The sequence below is a fragment of the Parastagonospora nodorum genome, assembly GCF_000146915.1.
Source record: "Parastagonospora nodorum SN15 chromosome Unknown scaffold_8, whole genome shotgun sequence".
NCBI classification, from domain to species: Eukaryota; Fungi; Ascomycota; class Dothideomycetes; order Pleosporales; family Phaeosphaeriaceae; genus Parastagonospora; species Parastagonospora nodorum.
In genome coordinates, this window is record NW_001884556.1 from 367,810 (window position 1) to 389,729 (window position 21,920).

At 52.2% G+C, this 21,920-nt stretch overlaps 11 protein-coding genes across 11 annotated transcripts; 6 read left to right on the plus strand and 5 right to left on the minus strand.

The window, feature by feature from the left end:
- The first annotated feature begins 126 nt into the window (after window positions 1–126).
- Window positions 127–2,206, plus strand: SNOG_05626 (hypothetical protein). Its single transcript, XM_001795973.1, has 5 exons — window positions 127–426; window positions 474–629; window positions 678–1,020; window positions 1,076–1,628; window positions 1,681–2,206. Exons 1-5 carry the CDS (start codon window positions 223–225, stop codon window positions 2,036–2,038), a joined length of 1,614 nt encoding a protein of 537 aa, XP_001796025.1. The 5' UTR covers window positions 127–222; the 3' UTR covers window positions 2,039–2,206.
- Window positions 2,207–2,716: 510 nt separating this feature from the next.
- Window positions 2,717–5,273, minus strand: SNOG_05627 (hypothetical protein; the record flags this gene model as incomplete). The annotated part of the gene is made up of 5 exons (XM_001795974.1): window positions 2,717–3,795; window positions 3,890–3,949; window positions 4,069–4,252; window positions 4,452–4,757; window positions 4,950–5,273. 5 exons carry the CDS (start codon window positions 5,271–5,273, stop codon window positions 2,717–2,719), a joined length of 1,953 nt encoding a protein of 650 aa, XP_001796026.1.
- Window positions 5,274–5,327: 54 nt separating this feature from the next.
- SNOG_05628 (hypothetical protein) lies at window positions 5,328–5,555 on the minus strand (the record flags this gene model as incomplete). The annotated part of the gene is made up of 2 exons (XM_001795975.1): window positions 5,328–5,429; window positions 5,532–5,555. 2 exons carry the CDS (start codon window positions 5,553–5,555, stop codon window positions 5,328–5,330), a joined length of 126 nt encoding a protein of 41 aa, XP_001796027.1.
- A 744-nt stretch (window positions 5,556–6,299) lies between these two features.
- SNOG_05629 (hypothetical protein) lies at window positions 6,300–6,844 on the minus strand (the record flags this gene model as incomplete). Its single annotated transcript, XM_001795976.1, has 5 exons — window positions 6,300–6,397; window positions 6,450–6,512; window positions 6,572–6,622; window positions 6,673–6,761; window positions 6,810–6,844. The coding sequence occupies 5 exons, from the start codon at window positions 6,842–6,844 to the stop codon at window positions 6,300–6,302; spliced, it is 336 nt and encodes a 111-aa protein (XP_001796028.1).
- A 505-nt stretch (window positions 6,845–7,349) lies between these two features.
- SNOG_05630 (hypothetical protein) lies at window positions 7,350–7,777 on the minus strand (the record flags this gene model as incomplete). The annotated part of the gene is made up of 2 exons (XM_001795977.1): window positions 7,350–7,581; window positions 7,611–7,777. The coding sequence occupies 2 exons, from the start codon at window positions 7,775–7,777 to the stop codon at window positions 7,350–7,352; spliced, it is 399 nt and encodes a 132-aa protein (XP_001796029.1).
- A 555-nt stretch (window positions 7,778–8,332) lies between these two features.
- Window positions 8,333–10,102, minus strand: SNOG_05631 (hypothetical protein; the record flags this gene model as incomplete). Its single annotated transcript, XM_001795978.1, has 4 exons — window positions 8,333–9,395; window positions 9,445–9,872; window positions 9,932–10,039; window positions 10,088–10,102. 4 exons carry the CDS (start codon window positions 10,100–10,102, stop codon window positions 8,333–8,335), a joined length of 1,614 nt encoding a protein of 537 aa, XP_001796030.1.
- A 473-nt stretch (window positions 10,103–10,575) lies between these two features.
- SNOG_05632 (hypothetical protein) lies at window positions 10,576–11,193 on the plus strand (the record flags this gene model as incomplete). Its single annotated transcript, XM_001795979.1, has 1 exon — window positions 10,576–11,193. One exon carries the CDS (start codon window positions 10,576–10,578, stop codon window positions 11,191–11,193), a length of 618 nt encoding a protein of 205 aa, XP_001796031.1.
- Window positions 11,194–11,717: 524 nt separating this feature from the next.
- Window positions 11,718–13,344, plus strand: SNOG_05633 (hypothetical protein; the record flags this gene model as incomplete). The annotated part of the gene is made up of 2 exons (XM_001795980.1): window positions 11,718–13,199; window positions 13,240–13,344. 2 exons carry the CDS (start codon window positions 11,718–11,720, stop codon window positions 13,342–13,344), a joined length of 1,587 nt encoding a protein of 528 aa, XP_001796032.1.
- A 496-nt stretch (window positions 13,345–13,840) lies between these two features.
- SNOG_05634 (hypothetical protein) lies at window positions 13,841–15,052 on the plus strand (the record flags this gene model as incomplete). Its single annotated transcript, XM_001795981.1, has 1 exon — window positions 13,841–15,052. One exon carries the CDS (start codon window positions 13,841–13,843, stop codon window positions 15,050–15,052), a length of 1,212 nt encoding a protein of 403 aa, XP_001796033.1.
- Window positions 15,053–15,458: 406 nt separating this feature from the next.
- On the plus strand, window positions 15,459–15,708 carry SNOG_05635 (hypothetical protein; the record flags this gene model as incomplete). Its single annotated transcript, XM_001795982.1, has 2 exons — window positions 15,459–15,615; window positions 15,671–15,708. 2 exons carry the CDS (start codon window positions 15,459–15,461, stop codon window positions 15,706–15,708), a joined length of 195 nt encoding a protein of 64 aa, XP_001796034.1.
- Window positions 15,709–16,514: 806 nt separating this feature from the next.
- On the plus strand, window positions 16,515–20,656 carry SNOG_05636 (hypothetical protein; the record flags this gene model as incomplete). The annotated part of the gene is made up of 5 exons (XM_001795983.1): window positions 16,515–16,687; window positions 16,962–17,038; window positions 17,085–19,783; window positions 19,824–20,189; window positions 20,243–20,656. The coding sequence occupies 5 exons, from the start codon at window positions 16,515–16,517 to the stop codon at window positions 20,654–20,656; spliced, it is 3,729 nt and encodes a 1,242-aa protein (XP_001796035.1).
- Between the last annotated feature and the right edge of the window lie 1,264 nt (window positions 20,657–21,920).

Here is a 21,920-nt window from a genome sequence, read left to right on the forward strand (position 1 = left end):
AGACTTGGCTTCGGAAGTTGACCGAGTGAAACTTTAGCTATGGTTCCGAGGTTCGTGTAGCGTCATCATAGCTTGATCATACATCAAAGAGCTTCTCCCACATTATTCTGTCTTCTTTATTATACTTCCAAGACATTTGGAACTCTGCATTCAATTGAACACTTTGTTTGTTAGCTCAAACATTTCCGTCTACCTTCAAATACGACATCAATTTAGTACATCATGTCACACGCAGACGCAGAAGACGCGCAGTTTCAGAAGGAGGTTCAGGAGGTGAAGCAATGGTGGACCGACTCAAGATGGCGATTCACCCGAAGGCCATTCACCGCAGAGGAGATTGTCGCAAAGAGAGGCAACCTTAAGATCCAATACCCAAGTAATAGCCAATCAAAGAAGCTCTGGAACATCGTGGAACAACGATTCAAGGTAAGCAAGGCGTCTTCGTATTCCAAACGCTGGCTAATTGTGCCAAGAACAACGATGTCAGCTACACATATGGCTGTCTTGACCCGGTTATGGTTACACAGATGGCCAAGTACCTAGACACTGTATACGTCTCTGGCTGGCAATGTTCATCAACAGCATCTTCGACCGACGAGCCTGGTCCAGATCTGGCAGATTACCCCTACGTGAGTCTTCCAACCAGGTTAATTGAGCTTTGGAACTGACGGAACAAGACCACTGTACCTAACAAAGTTGGCCATCTCTTCATGGCACAGCTTTTCCACGACCGAAAGCAGCGCGAAGAGCGCTTGACCACACCAAAAGCAGACCGTGCGAAGCTCGCGAACACTGACTTCCTCCGACCAATTATTGCCGATGCAGATACTGGACACGGAGGCCTGACAGCAATTATGAAGCTCACGAAGCTGTTTATTGAGAAGGGCGCCGCTGGTATTCACATCGAAGATCAAGCGCCAGGCACAAAGAAGTGTGGCCATATGGCTGGAAAAGTGCTCGTACCAATCAGCGAGCACATCAACCGATTGGTTGCTATCCGTGCTCAGGCAGATATCATGGGTATGTCACGAAGTTGACATTACATGCGAAAGCTGAGATACTAACGCATTTCCAGGTACCGATCTCCTCGCGGTCGCCCGTACCGATTCTGAAGCCGCTACCCTCATCACTTCGACCATTGACCCACGCGATCACTACTACATCATGGGTTGTACAAACCCGGCACTCCAGCCACTCGGCGAGCTCATGTACGCTGCTGAGCAAGCTGGAAAGAATGGTGCACAGCTCCAGGCGATCGAAGACGCATGGACGAAGGAGGCGAACTTGAAGCTTTACCACGAGGCTGTCATTGACACGATCAATGCCGGTGTACACGTTAACAAGCAAGACCTCATCCAGCAATTCTTGCAGAAGAGCAAGGGCAAGAGCAACTCCGAGGCTCGTGCCATTGCACAAGGCTTGACAGGCGTCGATGTCTACTTCAACTGGGAAGCTGCCAGGACGCGAGAGGGCTACTACAGGTACCAGGGTGGCTGCGAAACCGCCATCAACCGCGCCGTTGCCTACGCACCCTACTGCGACATGATATGGATGGAGTCGAAGCTGCCCGACTTCGCCCAAGCGAAGGAGTTCGCAGACGGTGTCCATGCCGTCTGGCCCGAGCAAAAGTAAGCCTTTACCACGGAAGCCCTTTCCGAGCCAAGACTAACAAACCCGCAGACTCGCATACAACCTCTCTCCCTCCTTCAACTGGAAGACCGCCATGCCCCGCGATGAGCAAGAGACGTACATCCAGCGTCTCGCCAAGCTCGGTTACTGCTGGCAATTCATCACGCTTGCTGGTCTGCACCAGAGTGCGCTCATGGCGGACACCTTCTCGAAAGCGTATGCCAAGCAGGGTATGCGTGCGTACGGCGAGATCATCCAAGAGCCGGAGGCGGAGAACAAGGTCGATGTTCTTACGCATCAGAAGTGGAGTGGAGCGAATTATGTGGACAATATGCTCAAGATGGTTAGTGGCGGTGTGAGCTCGACGGCGGCGATGGGTAAGGGTGTTACGGAGGATCAGTTCAAGTAAATATTACGGAATGGGAGTAGGAGCGATGAGTGAAGACTACCAATTTGGAAAAGTAATTTCTCTTCTTTCGGCAATTATGAGCCAAGCATACATCGTGGCATTGTATAATCATCGCAAGTGTCTAAAGTGGAGGGTGTAGAAGTTTTGACATTGTCACAGTAACTGTCGAACATAACTTTTTCTTTGATTTGACCACGTCGCTACAAAGTTTCGCAAATATTTCAATCTGTTTTCAGTTTTCAAGCACCAACAGTTTACCCTGTTGTAGCCAAGCCTGCTTGGCTTCAAGAATGTTCTACACTTTAGGTTCTTACACCTGTCAACACAAGAACTCCTTCCAAAGAATAACAAGATTTCAGACAGGAACATATTCAATTGGGTTTTTTGTATTTCTATCCACAGCATTACATGCACTGCATGTGCCAACGACGGCCTCTGTACGATTACCGAGGTCCCTTTCCCAGCCCTTAGTTTCTTCTGTATTGGAACAAGGTGTATGCAAGTCTTATATGTATTTTTCGTTTCTACGTTGACACTGTCCCTTGATTCTCTGACTACAGGTGTATACATATCCCAACATCCCACCCCCGATGTCTAATTGGTCGGAGCGCAAAGCTCAGGTCGGTGATGAATCTGCATATGTACGACGAAATATGGTAGATATCGTAGCCCATCACGCTAAAGCGAGTAGTGGATTAGAGATGACCTATGTTGAACTCCAGATGTGTCAGGTATCTGGGCCATGCGCGCTCTTGTATCTGGGCTGATTCCCTGCAAACTCGGCCTGATATTAAACTGTACTCTACGAGAAGTTGACGCTTCACCAGCCGCCGCTGCAGTGTTGCTTGGTGCTTCTTCTGCGGAGCTTGAAACCGTGTAGCTGTCCAGAAATGTCTGCAGCTGAACTAACGCATCATTTGATTGACCCAGCCCACCCGACTCATCATACTCTGGAGGAAATGTTTCAGTAGCGAAGTTGGGTCTGAGTGTTCTTATTGTTGTGTTTGTAGACGATCTAGTTCTTGCTTCGTACCGTGGCGGGGAGGGATTCCGCTGGTAGCCAGGACGCTGGCTTTGGGGTCGCTCTAAACTCCCCATAGAATCGCGGCCTCGATGGAAGTTGACTGGGAATCGGTTTGTCGCTGGACCTATGCCAATAAGATCATCGAAAGAGCGTGGCGGATGTCCGAGGACGTTGAATTGAGAAGAGGTCCTCCTTGACGCTTGCGAGTCCTGCATGCTTTGGCGAAGCAGCTCGAAGCGAACTTCAAGATTCCGCAGCTGTTCTTGGACGTATTGTGAGTTACCCAGATTTTCGAAATCCATGTTTTCAAGTCGCGCAAGGTCCTCAGATATTCTCTCCATGATCTCCTGCGCGGTGGCCCCGAGCGGAAGGCCAGAGACGCTGTCGGTGGCATTGTGCACTCCAGCCGCTGCGGACCGATTACGATTAACGCGACTGCGCAAGAAGGTGAGCGTTGCCGTCAAGCGGCCTGCTACAGATTGTCTTATGTCGTCCATATCAGGGCTTGGAGTATACCATTGCTTCCGACAAGTCGGGCAGCAGTGGCTCATTGGACTGCCGCTTTCCAGCCAGCTATCGAGGCATGATCGACCAAAGGTGTGCATGCATGCTCTGAAATGCACGCGTACGGCCCTATGGCCGGGGCCGTATGGATCTAAGCAGATACAGCATGTTTCGCCTACGATTGGCTTCAACTCAAGGAACACGCGAGTCGTTCGGAAGAACCCAAGACCTGTACGGGGTTGTAAAGCGGTCATGGCAATTTGTGGAAACTCTGCCGGTCAGTCAACATTGCGTACTGAATACTCACCACAGAACTGACTTACTGTGTAACTTTGGCTTGAACTGAGCACTTTGCAAGGTGATTGCGAGTTGTGACAGTCGTACTTTGATCGAAAGTATTTCCTGAAATTAGTTGACAAGGCCAGGTAGCCACAAGATAAAAAAAGAGGTCGCATCGACTAGTGGGCATTTGAAGTTGGTCAGGGTCAGAACTGTGGTACACCCCCTCTATCCGAGATTGACTCCGTGTGGTATTCTATCCAGGTTCCATCGCGTAAGCGTTCCAGGAGCGAACCAGGAAAATGGAGAAGAATCATGACCTGGGGCGAATCACGGTCAGAAGTGGTACAGCCACATCTCTTCGATACCTCTTTCTCGAGCACATTGCGGTACAGAAGGGCATGATCCTAGATACATATTATTACTGAACGCGGAAAGAAGCAGCTCTCGTGGAAACTGGATGCATGGAAGGTTGCCCGGAAAGGCTTTCTGCTCAGTGATAAGCACCAAAGCGCACATTGACGCACACCTCGCACAATCACTGAGCGATGAATGACTAGACTTCGAAGCACTTACACAGCCGTGCTAAGTTGTCGTTGTTGTTACTGTCCACACCCGCTTCGAGGCCATGTCTCCCGTCCTCAGTGTCATCGAATGCCTCATCGAGGAAGTATTCGCCCAGCGCAGATCATTCAATATCTTCATCCCCACTCGTATGGCTCTCCGGTTCTTTGCTTCCCTCAACCATTCCGCATGCTTATGTACACAGACTGCATTACTATCCGGCAGCGTTCCGTCAATTGACGTTAGATCCATCTCAAGTTTGGCTATGGCGAACGATTCTTGCAGCCGGTCACGATAGGCGGTGATGTAGTAGCAGTCGTCGCTCTTGCTCCGAGAGGCGTAGCTAAACTCCATCGGAGCATTAACAGATGGTGCTTGAGTGGCATCAACCGCGACACTTGAAATGGAAATGTGCTAATCGAGCTGGATGTTTCCGAGTGGTCGCTGCTGACGAACCATAGCCTCCTCACCGAAGAATCGATCCATGAGCACTTCCCAATCGAAAGAGATATGCCCGATCTCAGCCCAACCTGAACGTACTTTTCTTACAGTCTCAGAGATCAAATGGACCTGAATATCGGGTATATCTGGATCATTCGAGTAGATTTCGACGTCTGGATGGGTAGCAAAGTGGACGCGCATTCTGTGTATCTCGGTCCTCTTGGTATAAGGTATGAATTTCCTGCGGTCGATTCTCGCATCCGAGTCGCTGTTATAGTCGCCCCACTCATAATCTTCCTTGTGTTGCTGAAAATCGATGTCCTTGTAGTCGAGTGTCTTCAAGACTAAGGCATTCCTCTCGACTTCCGACCAGAATCCACGCTCAAGCCGACGTCGATCCCTCCCTGATGGATAACAGCACATTTCGAGCCTCAAGGAAGCGATCGTCGGAACTTGGGTGCCAATACTTGAATCAAATCATGCCAAAAGACCGAAGTATTTGATCTCCTCGGTCTTGAGGATCCATTTCATCTCCAACAACGGGAGAAATTTTGAACGGAAGATGCGCTCCGCCTCACTCTTTTGCGGTATCAGAGAGGCTGCGGCAATTCACTCAGAGATCGAATGGGTCATTGACGTGTCCGAAGATCTCTGCCCGTAGTTCCGGTGGCAGTTCCACACCTGCCGATTGCCTGGACGCGACATTATAAGACATCAGTAATGCGCAGAAATGTAATTGCTTATCAAGGGCGTGTCATAGCTTACTTGTCGATATCTGAAACTGGTGCAGCGTTTAAGTTCGTCTCATTGCTCAGCAATATAAGAGAGCTTGCGCCACTGCTATGAAAGGATAAGTAAAGCATAGGATGTTTTGGCGAGTGCAACGTACGTCATTGACAATAAGAGCTTTCTCATACGAGCCCACACCTCAGGATCAAAGGCAAGTTCAACGTACACCATTGATAAACAGCGCCTTCTGGTAGGATACCACGCTTCAAGCCCAACTGTCCGTGTAACAAGGCTCTATGCTGGGGCTCTCGAACAGATAACAACGGGGTCGAAACAGAATATGGAATTGGGCGCCAAAGAATTTGCGAGCCGGACAAAGTATCATGAAAAGCTTCCACACGCACATTATAAGTAGTTGAGAGCAAACAACACTCTCAGTTGTCAAAACACAACACACTGAACAATTCCAAATCGATGATAAAACCGGTGATTGTTTATATATATCTGGTCAAAGTATATACAAAAATTCCCTTAAGAAGCGAACCACCCCACGAATCACAATCCCATCAATGCTCCCAAAAATGTCAAGAAGCCAATATTTACAATTTGAAGTGGCTGAGTTAGGGGGGAGCAAGGACAGATCTTTCGCACAAGTCAGTCCACGTCTCCAAGAATGAGTGGAAGAAATTGCCGACTCACGATTTGTCTCCGCGAAACGTTCTAGTTTCCGGCCGGTGGGGTTGGGGCGGGGAAGCTGGGGAAGCCACCGGGGCCACCTGGGCCGCCTGGGCCGCCTGGGAGTCCACCGGTGGGAGCAGCTGCGTGGTGTTAGTGAGAATCCGGGACGTGAGAGGCAATGGATGGACTTACGGAAGCCACCGGGGCCACCTGGGCCGCCTGGGAATCCGCCTGGGAAACCGCCAGTGGGGGCAGCTGTTTGGTGTTAGTGAGCTTGTTGGAAAGAGAGAGAGAGAGAGAGTGGAGGGACGTACGGAAGCCGCCGGGGCCGCCTGGGCCGCCTGGGAATCCGCCAGTGGGAGCGGCTGTGTTCGTGTCAGTAAACTTGTCAAAAGGGGGAGGTAGAGAAACTTACGGAATCCACCAGGGAAACCTCCGCTAGGGACGGGGAATGGAGGGGCTCCGCCAGGAGCCTGACGCTCGACGACAGGGGCGGCGATGGCGCTGGAAGGTATCAGTAGTGTTTAGGTGGGAGATGCAGGAGAGACGGACCCGATGGCGAAGAGGGCGATGCAAGCGAGCTTCATGTTGGAGAATGGAAGGTGAATTGACTGTGGTTTGAAAGAAGGAGTGTATTGAAGAATATATGAAGTTGTAGTTGGATGATGATATCTCCTTTGCGTCGAGTCTGGCCAGTTCTTATACTGAGTCCATCTCACACTCCATCTTCCACACCCATCTAGAACATCATCCCTGGTCACCCAGCACGGCACGGTAATTCCCAAACCTTGTCGGAAGATTCGCAATATTCCGGTCGGATTAGATGAGGCTCAATATCGCCTCGCAGCGTCGTGGCACGACGGACATGTACAAATCGCAGAGAAGAAGATCTTGCCATGCCTCCGATGGGTGGACGAGATTGACCGTGGCGAGAGAATGACGCAACTCAACAACAGATTCCAAGGGTGGGCGAGATTGAAGGCTCGTCTACCGGTAGTACGTCAGCCACGTAGTCCACGTCTTCAAGCTTCCCTGGGCAGCGGAGAATGCTCATTGCCAAGTAAAGATGCTTATCATTGAAACACAGCCATATCAATTGCCCGATGGCGGTGAGCTTGCGCCCGTACCCCCAGCCGCTGCAATGTTGATCAATTTTGGGGTATGCGGATGTAACCGTAAAGGGCCGCTGATGTGCGCCAAAGTATGTTGAGGTTGTACGTAACGGCCTGTGCAGCCTGAGCGCAGGCAACTTGAAACGAGATCCGTGCTGTTGGGAACATGGAGATCTACAGGTACTGGCCCGAGCAGCTTGAATGATAGATGACTTTAGCCACGTTTCTACCGATCGCTGACCTTATGGGAACAGATAAAACCAGGTTGAGCGTTCCGCGACGGTTGTGAATTGGGTATTCACACCACATGGAGTCCGTCGAAGATCGACAGTATGCATGAATGACTCTTCCGCTGTATAAGAAGCGGACTTCCTCATCGTAGACAAACATGGCGTATTCGTTGGCCATTGTGGGTATCCATAAGTGTGCAGCGGCTCGGTATTTCCATCCTGGTACGTTGTGTGTCAGCCATAGCACCATGCAAGCATTGACGAAGGAGAACACCCAGCGCCTTCACTCCGAAACGTGCTGTCGCACCGCATCCGCTCCAGACTCTGTGTAACGGCAGCACAAGCGACCAATTTTGAAAGCACAATAGGACCGAAAGAGCTGCGTGCTGTAGGAGGCGATATGTCGTTGTGATAAGGTTGGGGTGATGTCACGAATTGCCGTGAGCAATACCGCCGAATTTTCCGGCAATTGGCTGCGTACACAGCATTTTTGCAATATCAACCGGCTCCACACATGCATGGGGTAATGTCGATCGTTCTGGTATAGATTGGTCGAGGATGCACGCTGTAAGATGTTGATCGATGGCGCGAGATTGATAAGATTGCGTGATGACGGCAAGTGCTGCTGCGATGTGCTGCGGAAGGAGCGACTGCAACATGAGCAGTACTGTCAGTAGTAAGGAGGCACGCACCCTGAGTTGTGGAAAGTGTCATACGTCTATGGTATAGCTGCTCAGTACACATCGCTAAAGTTCTTCCTCTCTGCATCCTGCATCTTCTCGATTTCGGCCTCCCCAAGCTTCTTCTCAGCCTGCAACTCCTCGTCACTCCTCTCCCTCTCCTCTTCACTTTGCTCAACGACCATATCCCCCTTGAGAGCTTCCTTTAGGATCGGTCCTTCCATGCTCTTCGTTTCTCCTGTCGGAAGTGCTGCATCGTCGCTTGTTCCATCGTTGTCTCCCAATCTATCAGTCTTGGCGCCATTGCACATGCCGCTTTCTTCCTTCCAGCTCTGTTCCGTCTGTCTTCGAGCGAGTTTGCGCTCCTTTGATTCTTGGCGTTGCTTTGAAGATGCGCGCAGTTTAGATCTGTGTGTGTGGAGATGTTGCATGCCAGGGAAGTAGTCGGAATCATCAGAGAAGCCCTCCGTGCTCCGCTGAGGGGGCTGTAGGTGTCGCACAATGGCTGCGGTTCGTGGTATCGGATGCTGGTGATTGCGTGGTACGGATGTAGCAGGTTCTTCTTGCTCGCTGCTCGATGCATCGTTGGAGGCGTCGTTGGGTGATGCAGGTGTTGGCGGTAGATCGAGATGGTGTGTAGCCTTGGTGCTCTGCTTCCTCAACAGCTTCGCTGGAGAAGGCTCTTCGATGATTGGAGTGCTATCTTGCGCGGGAGCAGGGTGATCCTCCTGCTCGCTCTCTAACGGCTCCAACGATGATGCTGGCGGTGGCAGCTGGTGCTCCTTCCCACCGAGGTACTCCATAGTGTTCTTGCGCATTGGTCTCTTTGGCCAGTTCTGGCGGTCGTGGTTGCAGCCATTGACGCACCCACCCCATCTTCGCACTGGTATTGTTGGCGAGGAGTTCAGTTGCCCTGCACTGACTGGCGTCGGTCTGATTGGCGTGGTTGTTGTGCTAGAAGGTCCGTTGGCGGCTGTGCGTCGCTTCAGCTCAGACCAGGTTCGCAGCTCATTTTGTAGAATGAATTTGCCGTTGTTTTCACTTCGCTTCATAATCATAAATTCGCAGTGGTTGACATTGCGGAGATCTTCAAAGTACTCGACGGACCAGTGGTACCTGCAGGGGTCAGTGTTCCGTAGCATGCTGTGCCAGCCGTGTTGCTCACCATTTCATGAGGAAGACTCTCGTCATCAAGCCATGCGTGACCAGCACGCACACGCTGGGGAAGTCCTCGTCACCGAATTGTCTCCACAAGCTCTCGTTGAAGCCACTGACTCGGTCGTATGCATCGGCAGCACTCTCGCCGTCCGGTATGCGGTAGAAGAAGTGGCCGTAGTCGGCCCTCTCCTGCCACATGCGCTCCATTTCTGCTGAACATGGCTGGAAGTTTCCGAAATCCTGCTCGCGTAGACGCGGCTCCTCGAAGACCTTGATCTTGTTTCGGTGGAAGGGGGAGGGTGCCGGATCATCGCCGGTGAGAGTTCGCAGTATGCCCTCGGTGGTTTCACGTGTTCGACGGTAGGGAGACGTGAAGAACTGGATGGTATCGTCGGGCTTCAGCATGGAGCGGAGCTGTCGGCCTGCTTCTTCGGCCTGATATCCTTCAGTCAATTTTTGCCCTTATCGGCGAGGTTCGGTGACAGCAAGCATACCTGGGTGACGCCATGCGGGGTCAGTTTCACGCGGTGGTCAGGTATGAACTGGTGAATGTCGCGGTTCTTGTTTCCCTCGGACTGGGCATGGCGGACCAATATTATCATCTGCCTCTGCTGTTAGCTGTGCCACGCGGGCGAGTTGCACCAACATACGCGGGGTTTCCCCATGTTGTAGCGTCGGGCGCGCAAGTAGGGAAAGGAATTGGATGCAGGTATTCAGGATGTCTATGGAGAAGAGAATACAGAGAGTCAAGCAATGCTACCGCTAAAGAACAGCAAAATTGGCAGGCCAAGCAAGTGCGATAGCTGTTTCAAGTTCTGGCAGCTGAGGCGGGACAGCGCAGCCCTGCAGCGGCGACTTCGCTGCCAATGCGCGAGTGGCTTGTTTGCCCCGCTGTTGCCCATCACCCGGCGCGCGCGCAAAAAGTTCCAGGCCTGCGCGCGTCATCCCTCACAAACGCTTGGTCCCTAACACCATCTTCCGCCTCCTATCGACTACTTGACACCTTCACCGTCACCATCGCATTGCCGCCATCGTCCTCGCTGCCTCCGAGCACTCGCCAGACAACTTGCGCGTCACCCCCCTTCGGCCTTTCAGGCACCCGCACCCCCAGTCGCAACACCACTCCCTCACCACCCCAATGTCAGAACCTATCCCCGAATCAATACCCACGTCGGCCGACCCGCGCTCAAAGCGGCCTACCAAGAAGCGCGCCCTCACACCACGTGATGCGCAAGCTTCACAAGTCGAAGCCCTTTTCGCGAAGCCTGACCGCGACATCAACTTCCCTTCGTCGGCGCTCGGCAAGCCACTCTCCGCGCCTCCAGAGATTGTCGCAAACGTCCAAGGATCAAGCGCAGGTGCTGGCTCAGGCGAGTTCCATGTCTACAAAGCCAGCCGGCGGCGCGAGTACGAGAGGCTGCGCATGATGGATGAGGAGGTGAAACAAGAAGAGGAAGAAAAGTCGGCTAGGGAGCGACGAGAAGAGCTGGAGAAGAAGGACCGCGAAAAGACGGAGAAGAATCGGCTGAAGCGCGAGAAGGCGCGGCTCAGGAAGGAAAGAGCGAAGCAAGGTAAGAAGGGCGACGGAAGCGAGAAGGAAGGCACACCAGCTGCCGAGGACAGCGGGAAGAAGAAACTTGCGCCTCGTGCGAATGGCACAGCTACTAAGGCTGACGAGGATGATGCTGCCAACAATGATGGCGGAGAGGTCAAGAACGTCGAGGAGATTGGTTTAGTCATCGAGGACGACGACTAAGTGCGCGTGCGCGTGCGATCAGAAACATGGAGGAGTAATAAATGATACCCAGGGCGACTTCAGTACTGTGGCTACATGCGCCGCCATACACACAGGTGCATTTCTGGCGTTCTGGATCAGACCTTGGAGGGCAATATTTAGACAACACAAGAACCGCACGCGCGGAATAGTTCAGATAGAGTCTGTTGGCAGCTAAGAGACTTTGTGCGAAATTCTCGGCACTCTAGGGCTATGGTGTTGGCGATCGTCACCAGACAGGCCAAACAGGCCCCCTCAACCCGGCGTCAAAATGATCACAACAATTCTCTTTCTGCTCAAGAACACCATGCTTCAATTTGCGTCTTGAACACCTTGACTTTCATTTTCATGACATCGGTCCTTCAATACCCCGAATTCGGCGCGGATACCTATCAACGACCCCACTTTTGAAGTCAGCTCGGACGTCATTTCCAAGAAGTATAAGATCTGGGTAAAATGAATCGAAGCAAATTTCTCTCCCTTGAGCCTCTGATCGCGTCCTCAAAATGAAGGCTTCACAGACCCTCACAGCGGCGTTGCTATGCTATGTGCGCGTCTGTTCGGCAAGCTATGCATTTTACGTTGGCAAATCGCTCACTCACGATGGCAGCGTCATGGTCGGGGGAACAGGCGAGGAAGTATCTTCGCATTGGCTTGAGATCTTCCCAGCAAAGGACCATCCACCAAATGCCACAATCACTGTCGGCGTCACAGAGGACGCCGTGATGCCTGGCAAGCTGATCAACATCTCGCAAGCAGCGCATACCTTCCGCTATCTGTCCATGGAATACTCCGACTTCGAAGGCTTCCCGGCGCCCCTGACCAATGGTGGTGTCAACGAGAAGGGCGTTGCCGTACGCGATGTTTGGGCGCAGAACAGAGATGATTTGATCTATATGACGCCGATTCCCCAGACAGGACTGCAGTACTCCGACCTTGCGCGCGTCGTCCTCGAGCGCGCGAGCACTGCCCGTCAAGGCGTCGAAATCATTGGCCAGATGATCGCTGAACATGGATATGCCGACTACGGTGGAAATTCGCATCTCATCGCAGACGCCAACGAGGGATGGGTAGTCTGGGAAATGTCCGGGGGCAAGAATCTCTGGGCTGCTGAGCGCCTCGGTGACGACGACATTCGCGTACTGTATCCAGGCTACATCGAGGATTTCCCCGTGGACTTCGCCAACAGCTCGGATTACATGGGCTCTCCCAATATTGTCTCTTTCGCAATCGAGCAAGGCTGGTGGAACCCCAACGGCACGCAGCCGTTCAACATCTTCAATGCATACGGCGTCCAAGGCGGAAACTACACCGCGCGAAACGGCGGCTTCAAATACATGTCCCAAGCCGCCCTCGAGGACGCTACGCGTGCAATGGCCCCAGTCACGGAACAAGACCTCATCGAGCGCGTCCGCGACTTCCGCATCTCAGACGACGAAGCAGGCTACGGACAAGTCGTCTCCCTCTACCCAGACATGCACCCCGACCTGATCCGCATCTGGGTTGCGCCCACGGGTTCCGTGACCGCGCCATTCAATCCGTGGTGGTTGGGCGTCACATCTGTGCCGCCTGAGTACGGCCAGCATCGCTACTTGACGAAGGACGCGGCGTCGACGTTTTTGGACACGGATTTCCAGTTCCAGGAGGCGACGCACTTTGCGGGGAGGATTTTCAAACAGGTGTTGTACTACACGTGCTCGGATCCGGATAAGTATTTACATATCGTGAGGGATATGCTGCATGGATTTGAGAATGCGTCCTTCAGCGATGTGGAGTGGGTGCAGAAGAGTGCGCAGACACTCGTCACGAATGGGATGCACGACGAAGCGCTTGAGTTTCTGACATTCTATGCGCATTCGAGGGCGGAGAAGGCGTTGGCTATGGGCAAGACGATGGTGGATGCGTTGGATGCGTATGTCAAGTTGACAGGCAAGTTCCGCATGCCGAGTGGTTCACGCATCAATGATCCGGGAGAGGGCGCGGAGACGGTGAATTGTCTTGTGGGCTGGGATCCTGATAGACCTGCAGATCAGCAGAATTTTGCGAGGCTTAGACGGCAGGGTTGAGTTGTACAACAATGTGGAGCATCAAGATATCGTGTACATTATTGAGTGGGCCGTGCCAAAGGTGTAAAGAGATGATCGGTAGGGATACTGAACCAGTTAATAAAGAACGACTAGTTCAAAAAAGGAGAAGCCATTGCTTAGTCTTTGAGCTTATCCACCACAAGCGGGGTTGCTCTGACTCCCTCTGACTCCCTCTACCTCCCATGATGACTCCGCCACTTCATACAATCTCAATGCGAACGTACCAGCCGCAGGTATCACTCAACATTCACAGCATGCACCCCTTACACGAATCATGGGATGCAAGTATGACTCTCGCTGGACGGGACCTTCTGAATGCGGCTTGTCATGATTGTGGATCGAACGCCAGTACGCAAGATGCTAGTTCAGCGGGGTAGATGGTAAGCAGAAAGGGCGTCAACACCACAGGCTTCTGCTTTCCGAATTCCGACCGTACAAGTGCGGATGCAAAAAAGCTGTATAAGTACAATCAGGTTCCCAGGCATCAATTCCATATTTCATCACCCTCACATTCCTCTCTCCAACACTTGTCTTCTACTACAATGTCTTCTGCATCTGCTCCCTCATCTTCATCAGAGCGCAAGCGGTTGCGAGAGGTTCTTCCAACCGTTTATCTCGGCCGCTACAAGACAGGACCCAAGAACAGCTTAACTGATGTTCCTGGTGTCCTGGTCTCAACACAATCAATCCACTCCTCACCAGCCTACCCCAACGCGAAAGAAGGCGACATCAATACTGGCGTAACCACCATCCTCCCCCGCAAAGACTGGTTCAACACCGGCTCCTTCGCGGGACTCTTCAGCTTCAATGGCTCGGGTGAAATGACTGGCTCCCACTGGATCAACGAGACCGGCCTGCTAAACAGCCCCATCATCATCACCGGCAGCTTCGGCGTAGGATCCGCCTACAACGGTGTCTACGAGAGCGCCGTCCGCGACTACTGCGCCCCAGACGGCAAAGCAAACTGGTTCCTGCTCCCCGTCGTCGCCGAGACATTTGACGGCTTCCTGCACGATGTGACCAAATTCGCAGTCACACCCCAGCACATCGTCGACGGCATCGATACCGCGTCCTCCGCCCCCGTGCCTGAGGGCAACACGGGCGGCGGCACCGGCATGATATGCTCATGGTTCAAAGGCGGTACGGGCTCCTCGTCCCGCCTGATCCCCTCCTCACCCGGAAAAGAATACACAATTGCCGCGCTCGTGCAAGCCAACTACGGCAAAATGGACTGCTTTCGCATCGCCGACGCGCCCATCGGCCGGCTGATTTTTGAAGAGCAGTGGGCGAAATACCAAGCGAACCCGCAAGACCCCGTCGTCCAGGCGCAATGGCAACGCCTGTTCAAAATCCGCGAAGCCAAGGACAAAAAAGATGGCAGCATTATTGTGGTCCTTGCTACTGATGCACCTTTGCTCCCCTCGCAACTCCAGCGCCTGGCCAAGCGCGCGACAAACGGCCTCAGTCGCGTGGGCGGCTGGGGAAGTAATTCGTCGGGCGACATCTTTCTGGCGTTTTCGACGGGGAATGGGGTCACGGTGCCGGAGGATGCGGATACGTTTGTGCCAGTGACGCAGAGTGTGGAACATGTGCTTGACGAGACGCTGAATGGGCTGTTGGAGGCGGCGGGGGATTGCGTCGAGGAGGCGATTTTGAATGCGGTTTGTATGGCGGAGACGATGAGTGGGAATGGGAGCACGGTTGAGGCGATTGATTTAAAGAGGGTGGGGGAGTTGATGGAGAAGTATTTGTAGGGTAGAGGTGTATGGAAGAAAAAAGAGATCTCACCATACTTCACCTAGAGTTCTGCTTTATCGTGATGAAAAGTGTTCTAGGGAAACTTTGAGTTGTAGCATGTCAGTGTAGAGAAGGCCCCGTCTTCGTCTTACGAGAGGTCATGTCTGGGCGGGTTAGTGTGATATCGTACTAGGAAAGGTAGGAACGAACTTAAGTTGACGTTTGGCTGTTCGCCGCTTCTTGATCTGACAACTCTCGCTACCAACCTTTTGACTGCAACTCCAACGACGCTGAACAAACCTCTTCACCACACTGTTGTCGTGTCAGCCGCCGAAGCGCTTGCCCGATCTGGACATCTGCTCGCAATACATCTACCATCTATGCTGTCACCGATCAGAACGAACCCAGTGCAGCATCGTCGCTATGACTGCACAAGCACGGGATTCGAAAGCGCATTACTCCCTACCGTTTGATCGGATGATTTCCACTTCCGCGTCAAGCTTCATCGACGCGAGGATAAGCCTTCGCCTCACCAGCCAAGCATCCTCGCAAAACGCTGCTGCCTACGGTGCTGGCAACGGTAGCTGCTCAGGCACCTGTGCATACGCGTATCATCAAGAAAACCATACGGACAGCAATATCGGACGAACATGGGAGGCGCATTGGACGATAGAGGCTCATTGGGCGCGTCCTGCATAGATTGAGAGCCGTCGGGTCTTTCTCTTCCCCGATCGCCGACTGGGCTTTGCGCTCCACCACCAACTCGGACTTTACAAGTTCGGGCTCTCGTATTTTGCATGCAGTCTCACATCCTAAGCTGGATTGGAGGGAATCGTCGGTGTCGGGCCCGAGTAGCGCATGTCCAGCTTCAGGCAGACACATAATGTCGCGGTCTGACCATTTACTTAAGATGACGGGCGTTTACTCTGGTGGCCATGATTCATTATCAGGTGGAGGACTTCATTTCGCATTCGCTTGCACCCGCGGAGCTCGCTTTGGCTGTCGCACATCTCTCTGAATAGGGCGACGCCACAAGGTTAAAGGACAACTGGTCCTGTGAGTGCGTCACAAGAAAACATCCGACTTCAACGCCTCGCGTCGATTACACTACCACTTGCCACCATTGGCCATCGTATACGCGTATACAGAAACACGTCTCCCTACGAAGTACTCCGACCCACCCGTGGAAGCGGCACTGAGAAGCTTGACGGCCTTCGATCCCGCCTTGGGTTTAGCGAGCGCTTCGCTTGCCCACCGGACTCGAATACGCCGACTCGGCATCCCTGACGCATCTGGCCAGCTTTCCGAGCTGGTGGCGCCGAGGCAAGCGCATCCTCCAGAGATCGCGAGATTAGTTGTCTGGTCTCCTGTACTTTGCCATCCCTTGTCAGGTTCAACTTCGTCCTTTTCGAATACCACGCAAGAAGACCCCCGACAAGATATGCTCTGCACCTGAGCCTGAAAGAACTTTTTGCGACAATGACGACATCATCGCCTGCTTCGTCGTCGAATGTGGCGATCGATGAGAAACATGGTGTGCAGGGCGAAGAGGTCAAGCCTCCTCTGGCGGGGCTGAACGAGCAAGAGAGGGAAATCATCGAGAGGCAGATTGAGGCGCCGAAGTTGACGGTCGGATACTTTGCGCTGTTTCGGTATGCGACTAGAAACGAGTTTATCATTATGGTTATCGCGGTTATTGCCTCGATTGCGGCAGGAGCTGTAATGCCTCTGATGACGGTAAATTTCCCTTTTCTACTGTGCTTAACTCGATGGTTTGAATAAATCAAGTTGCATCTTTTGCAATTCTGCCCTTCAGAGATTTATCAGAGATCATACACATCCTTGGCATCGAAACTTTAATCTCCTCGGCATGACTGACTTTTCGCAATAGGTTGTGTATGGAAACTTCGCGGGTAGCTTTACAAGTTTCTCTGTCGACGCTGTTGCTATTCAAGAATTCCAAAAGCGAATCAACGAGCTCACACTTTATTTTGTTTATCTTGGTAAGCTTTCCATCATGCCCCAGAAGTCTAAACTAATTGCAATCAGGTATCGCCTCCTTTTTCACATCATGGATCAGTATTGTTGCCTTCTCGTACACGGGAGAACGTATAACTCAGCAGATCCGAGAGCTATACCTACGCGCCATTTTTCGCCAAAATATCGCGTTCTTCGACTTTCTTGGATCTGGAGAAGTTACCACTCGCATCAGCTCCGACATGAACTTGGTTCAGGATGGTATTGGGCAAAAGATTGGACTCTTCATTGCCGGAGTATCAGGTTTCATCACCGCTATCATCGTTGGTTTCGTCCGCTCACCCAAGCTTGCCGGGATTATGATTTCCATAACAATCGCCTTGTTCATGATCATGGGTGTATGCGGCGCTTTCATGAAGAAAAGTCAGACAGTTTCGATCGATCAATACGCCACTGCTGCTTCCTTGGCCGAAGAGGTACTGGCATCGGCGCGTAACGTGGCTGCGTATGGTACCCAGAATCGCCTGGAGCAGAAGTACAAGACGCTCTTGGGCTCTGCTTCGCGATTCGACTTTAAGGCGAAGTTCTGGCTGTCGATGATGATTGCAGGCTTGATGGGCATATTGAACTTGCAGTATGCGTTAGCTTTCTGGCAAGGGAAACAGTTCTTGGATAATGGCGAATTGGGCGTTTCGCAAATTCTTACAGTCATCATGGCGACCATGATTGCCGGATTCTCCCTTGGAAATATCATGCCGCACGTCCAGGCTTTTGGGGCTGCGACCGCAGCAGCTACTAAGGTCTTCAACACAATTGAGCGCAAGTCACCGATTGACCCAGAAACGGATGAGGGCGAAATCCCAGAGTCTCTGGTCGGCAACATCGAATTCAAGGATATCAAGCATATCTATCCCTCCCGGCCAGATACCACCGTGCTCACGGACTTCAATTTGCAGGTACCAGCGGGCAAGATGATAGCATTGGTGGGCGCTTCTGGCAGTGGCAAATCGACCGTAGTAGGACTTCTGGAACGCTTTTACCTGCCGATGGAGGGTCAAGTCTTTTTGGACGGCAAGGACATTACGACACTGAATTTGCGATGGCTCAGGCAACATATGGCTATTGTGAGTCAAGAGCCTGTACTATTCAGCGTCACCATTTTCGAGTGTATTGCACACGGTCTAGTCAACACCGAATACGCTCATGCGTCGGATGAGAAGAAGTTGGAGATGATCGAACAAGCTGCACGCACCGCGAACGCACACGACTTCATCAGTGAACTGCCCGAGGGATACCAGACAAAGGTTGGAGAGCGTGGCAACCTGCTGTCTGGTGGACAGAAGCAGCGTATTGCGATTGCCCGTGCTATCGTATCCGACCCGAAGATACTGCTCCTTGATGAGGCTACTGCTGCCCTAGATACCAAGTCCGAGAGTGCTGTCCAGGAGGCGCTTGACCGCGCATCAGAGGGCCGAACCACCATCGTCATCGCCCATCGACTGTCAACGATCAAGAAGGCCGATAATATTGTCGTGATGGCCATGGGACGTATTGTCGAGCAGGGCACGCACGGAGACCTAATTAAGCAAAGCGGCGTCTACTCTAGCTTAGTTAAAGCGCAAGAACTCACATCGAAGCTCAACAACGGCAACCGCGAGTCGCTCCTTGGCGACCCCGAGAAGGGCGCTGGTATCACAGATCCTGAGAAACCCGACCTTCTTCGAACCATCACTTCTGCGCCGTCCGATGTTGCCAGGAAGCTAGACAGCGAAAAAGACAGGGAGTACGGCACGTGGGAGCTCATCAAGTTTAGCTGGGAAATGAACGCTGGCGAGCACTTGACTATGACGCTCGGCCTCATTTTCAGCTTCCTCGCTGGCTGCAATCCTGCCATCCAAGCCATTTTCTTGGGTAACTCGGTCAACTCGCTTCTGTCTCCCGGCACCTCTCTGGGTGGCCATGGCATCAGATTCTGGTGCTGGATGTTCTTCATGCTTGCCCTGGTCATCTTTGGCTGTTACTTTGGGCAAGGGTTGACATTGTCCCGGGGCTCGGCTCGTTTGATTGGAAACATTCGCCAGCGTGCTTTCGCTGCCATGCTTCGCCAGGATATGGAGTTCTACGATGGTGACATGGTCACGTCTGGAGCCCTTGCCAACTTCCTCTCTTCGGAAGCGAATCGTCTCGCGGGCCTTAGTGGATCAACTCTTGGTACGATTGTCAGCGCCATGTCCTCTATCATTGTTGCCGTCATCGTGGGTTGTTCGTTTGGCTGGAAGCTCGCCTTGGTCTGCACAGCAACTATCCCCCTCATGCTGGCTTGCGGATACTTCCGCTTCTACGCACTTACTCGTATGGAGAAGCGTACCAAGGGCAGCAACGAAGCCGCGTCTTTTGCTTGTGAGGCTGCCTCTTCCATCCGCACCGTTGCAACATTATCGCTCGAGAAGCATCTCCTCACAGCATATCACGGCAAGCTAGGTGACCAGGCGAGAGACAACTTCAAGTTCCAGAACGTCTCCGGTGTATTGTATGCGACATCTCAAGGATTGAGCATGCTTATCTTTGCCCTCGTCTTCTGGTACGGTGGTGGCTTGCTGTTCTCTGGACAGTACACTGTGCTGCAATTCTTCATCATCTACTCGGCTATCATCAACGGAGCACAGTCCGCTGGAGCTATCTTCTCGTTCGCACCCGACATGGGCGAGGCACGTGACGCCGCGAAGGTTTTGAAATCTTTCGTCAACCGCATCCCCAAAGATCGATCATTGGTCTACGGACGGCAGAAAAGTTGAAACCTTGGAAGGAAAGGTAGAGCTACAAGATGTTCGCTTCACATATCCTGGACGGCCTGACCACCGTGTCTTGCGTGGTGTCAGCATCCGCGCTGAGCCTGGACAGTTCATTGCTCTTGTCGGTGCCAGTGGCAGTGGCAAGTCTACTGTCATGCAGATGCTTGAGCGCTTCTACGATCCGACAAGTGGCCAAGTCCTGGTCGACGAAGTCCCACTCACAGATTACAACCTCCAAGACTACCGTGCGCAACTAGCCATCGTCAGCCAAGAGACCACGCTCTACACCGGCACAATTCGCGATAACATCCTTGCCGACAGAGACGACGTGTCTGAGGAAGCAGTCGTACAAGCGACTAAGGACGCCAACATCTACGAATTCATTGTAAGCCTGCCACATCTCTTGACCCAATATTGCCGTCCACTAACACACCCTAGATGTCCCTCCCCGACGGCTTCAACACCCTCGTCGGTGCGAAAGGCGCCCTCCTCTCCGGTGGCCAACGCCAACGCATCGCCATCGCTCGCGCCCTCCTGCGCAACCCCAAAATTCTCCTCCTCGACGAAGCTACATCCGCCCTGGACTCAACGTCCGAGCGCGTCGTCCAAGCCGCGCTCGATATCGCCGCCAAGGGTCGCACAACTATTGCGATTGCGCATCGTCTGAGCACCATCCAACACGCGGATCTGATCTATGTGTTTGATCAGGGCAAGATTGTGGAGATGGGGCGGCATGAGGATTTGGTGGAGAAGAGGGAGGGTGTATTGGGAGTTGGCGAAGTTACAGGCTATGGGGGCGCCGGCAATGATGAGAGCTTCGATTTCTTTCTTTTATTTTTGCATATAGATTGACGTAGGGCACGTCTTGTCTTTTTGGATACCACGCTCATGACTAGAGTTTATTTAATCATTCGTTCCACTTTTAAGTCATGTCCAGCGCCGTATTTTTACATTCGTTCGATGGTGTTGTTTGTGCACATGCTTGATGTGCTAAAGGCGGTTCAAAGAGCATAGACTTTAATTGGCCAATACATTAAAGGAGTTGAGATGTACAAAATACACTCCAGAATGTGTAGACTAGACTATTTCCACAAGAAGATAAGGAACGTTGCTAGCACTGCAGCACACAAAGTCCCGTATTATCCGCCAACACCGCTGAACACGACAAGATTATCTGGTCCGTGATGCATAAAAACACGTATAAGACACAACGCACTGCTCTCGTATCAGCGCTGTGAGAATGATATAAGCTCTTCAGAGCACGGTGAAACATGCTGCTGAGCTTTTCCTTTCTACCTATTTAGGCTTTGTTGTGGGTGGGACTGGGCTTGATACACATCGAGCGCCTTGCGAAAGGGACTCGGTCACGTGTCAATGTGTAGCCATGACCGCTATCCCATCGTTCTGTTGCTTTGGGAGCGATTTACATAGACTCATTGGCTCTCGGATTTCCTTTCATTGAATTTATCGTAATACTGATATTATGCGCTGAGTTGATCAAAGGAGGCGTCGGAGTGCCCCACCTTTATACACACACGATTGATTTACACTGCCAATCCGAATCTCGCTCTATAAACAAAACTCCCATGTGTGTATCTAATAGTATTTATTTATGTTGAGTAAGCTGTCAGATACCTGCTATTACCCTTCAACAGCCCGGGTGAGTGTCAACCCACCGCATGACAATATACGTGTGAGGTACCATGTAATTTGCTCTTCCCTGTTGTACATGTTTGAGATGTGATCCATTTACCAAACATCATTATTCGTCTCATTCCCGCATAGAGCAAGGGCAAATCATGCTCGCCGATCAACATGGCCAATATATCGACTCCGTGTCATATAGGCGTGGTGATCGGCATGCTGTAGCTTACTAGCGCCCCTACCGGCTTTGTTCTCCGAAATGCTGCAAGATCCCAACTATCGTGAGCCTCTGGGACCTAATCAGCCAATACGTGCTAAAATCTGACAAGCGAACTACATCAAGCTTCCCACGCCAACAACAGGCACTAGACTTCTTACTGTCCCATCTCAAGTAATAGGAAGCGACTCAGATCTGGTCTGGAATGCGCCATTCTCGCCTTCAGAGCAGTTTGTGGGGGATATGGGTGGCTTT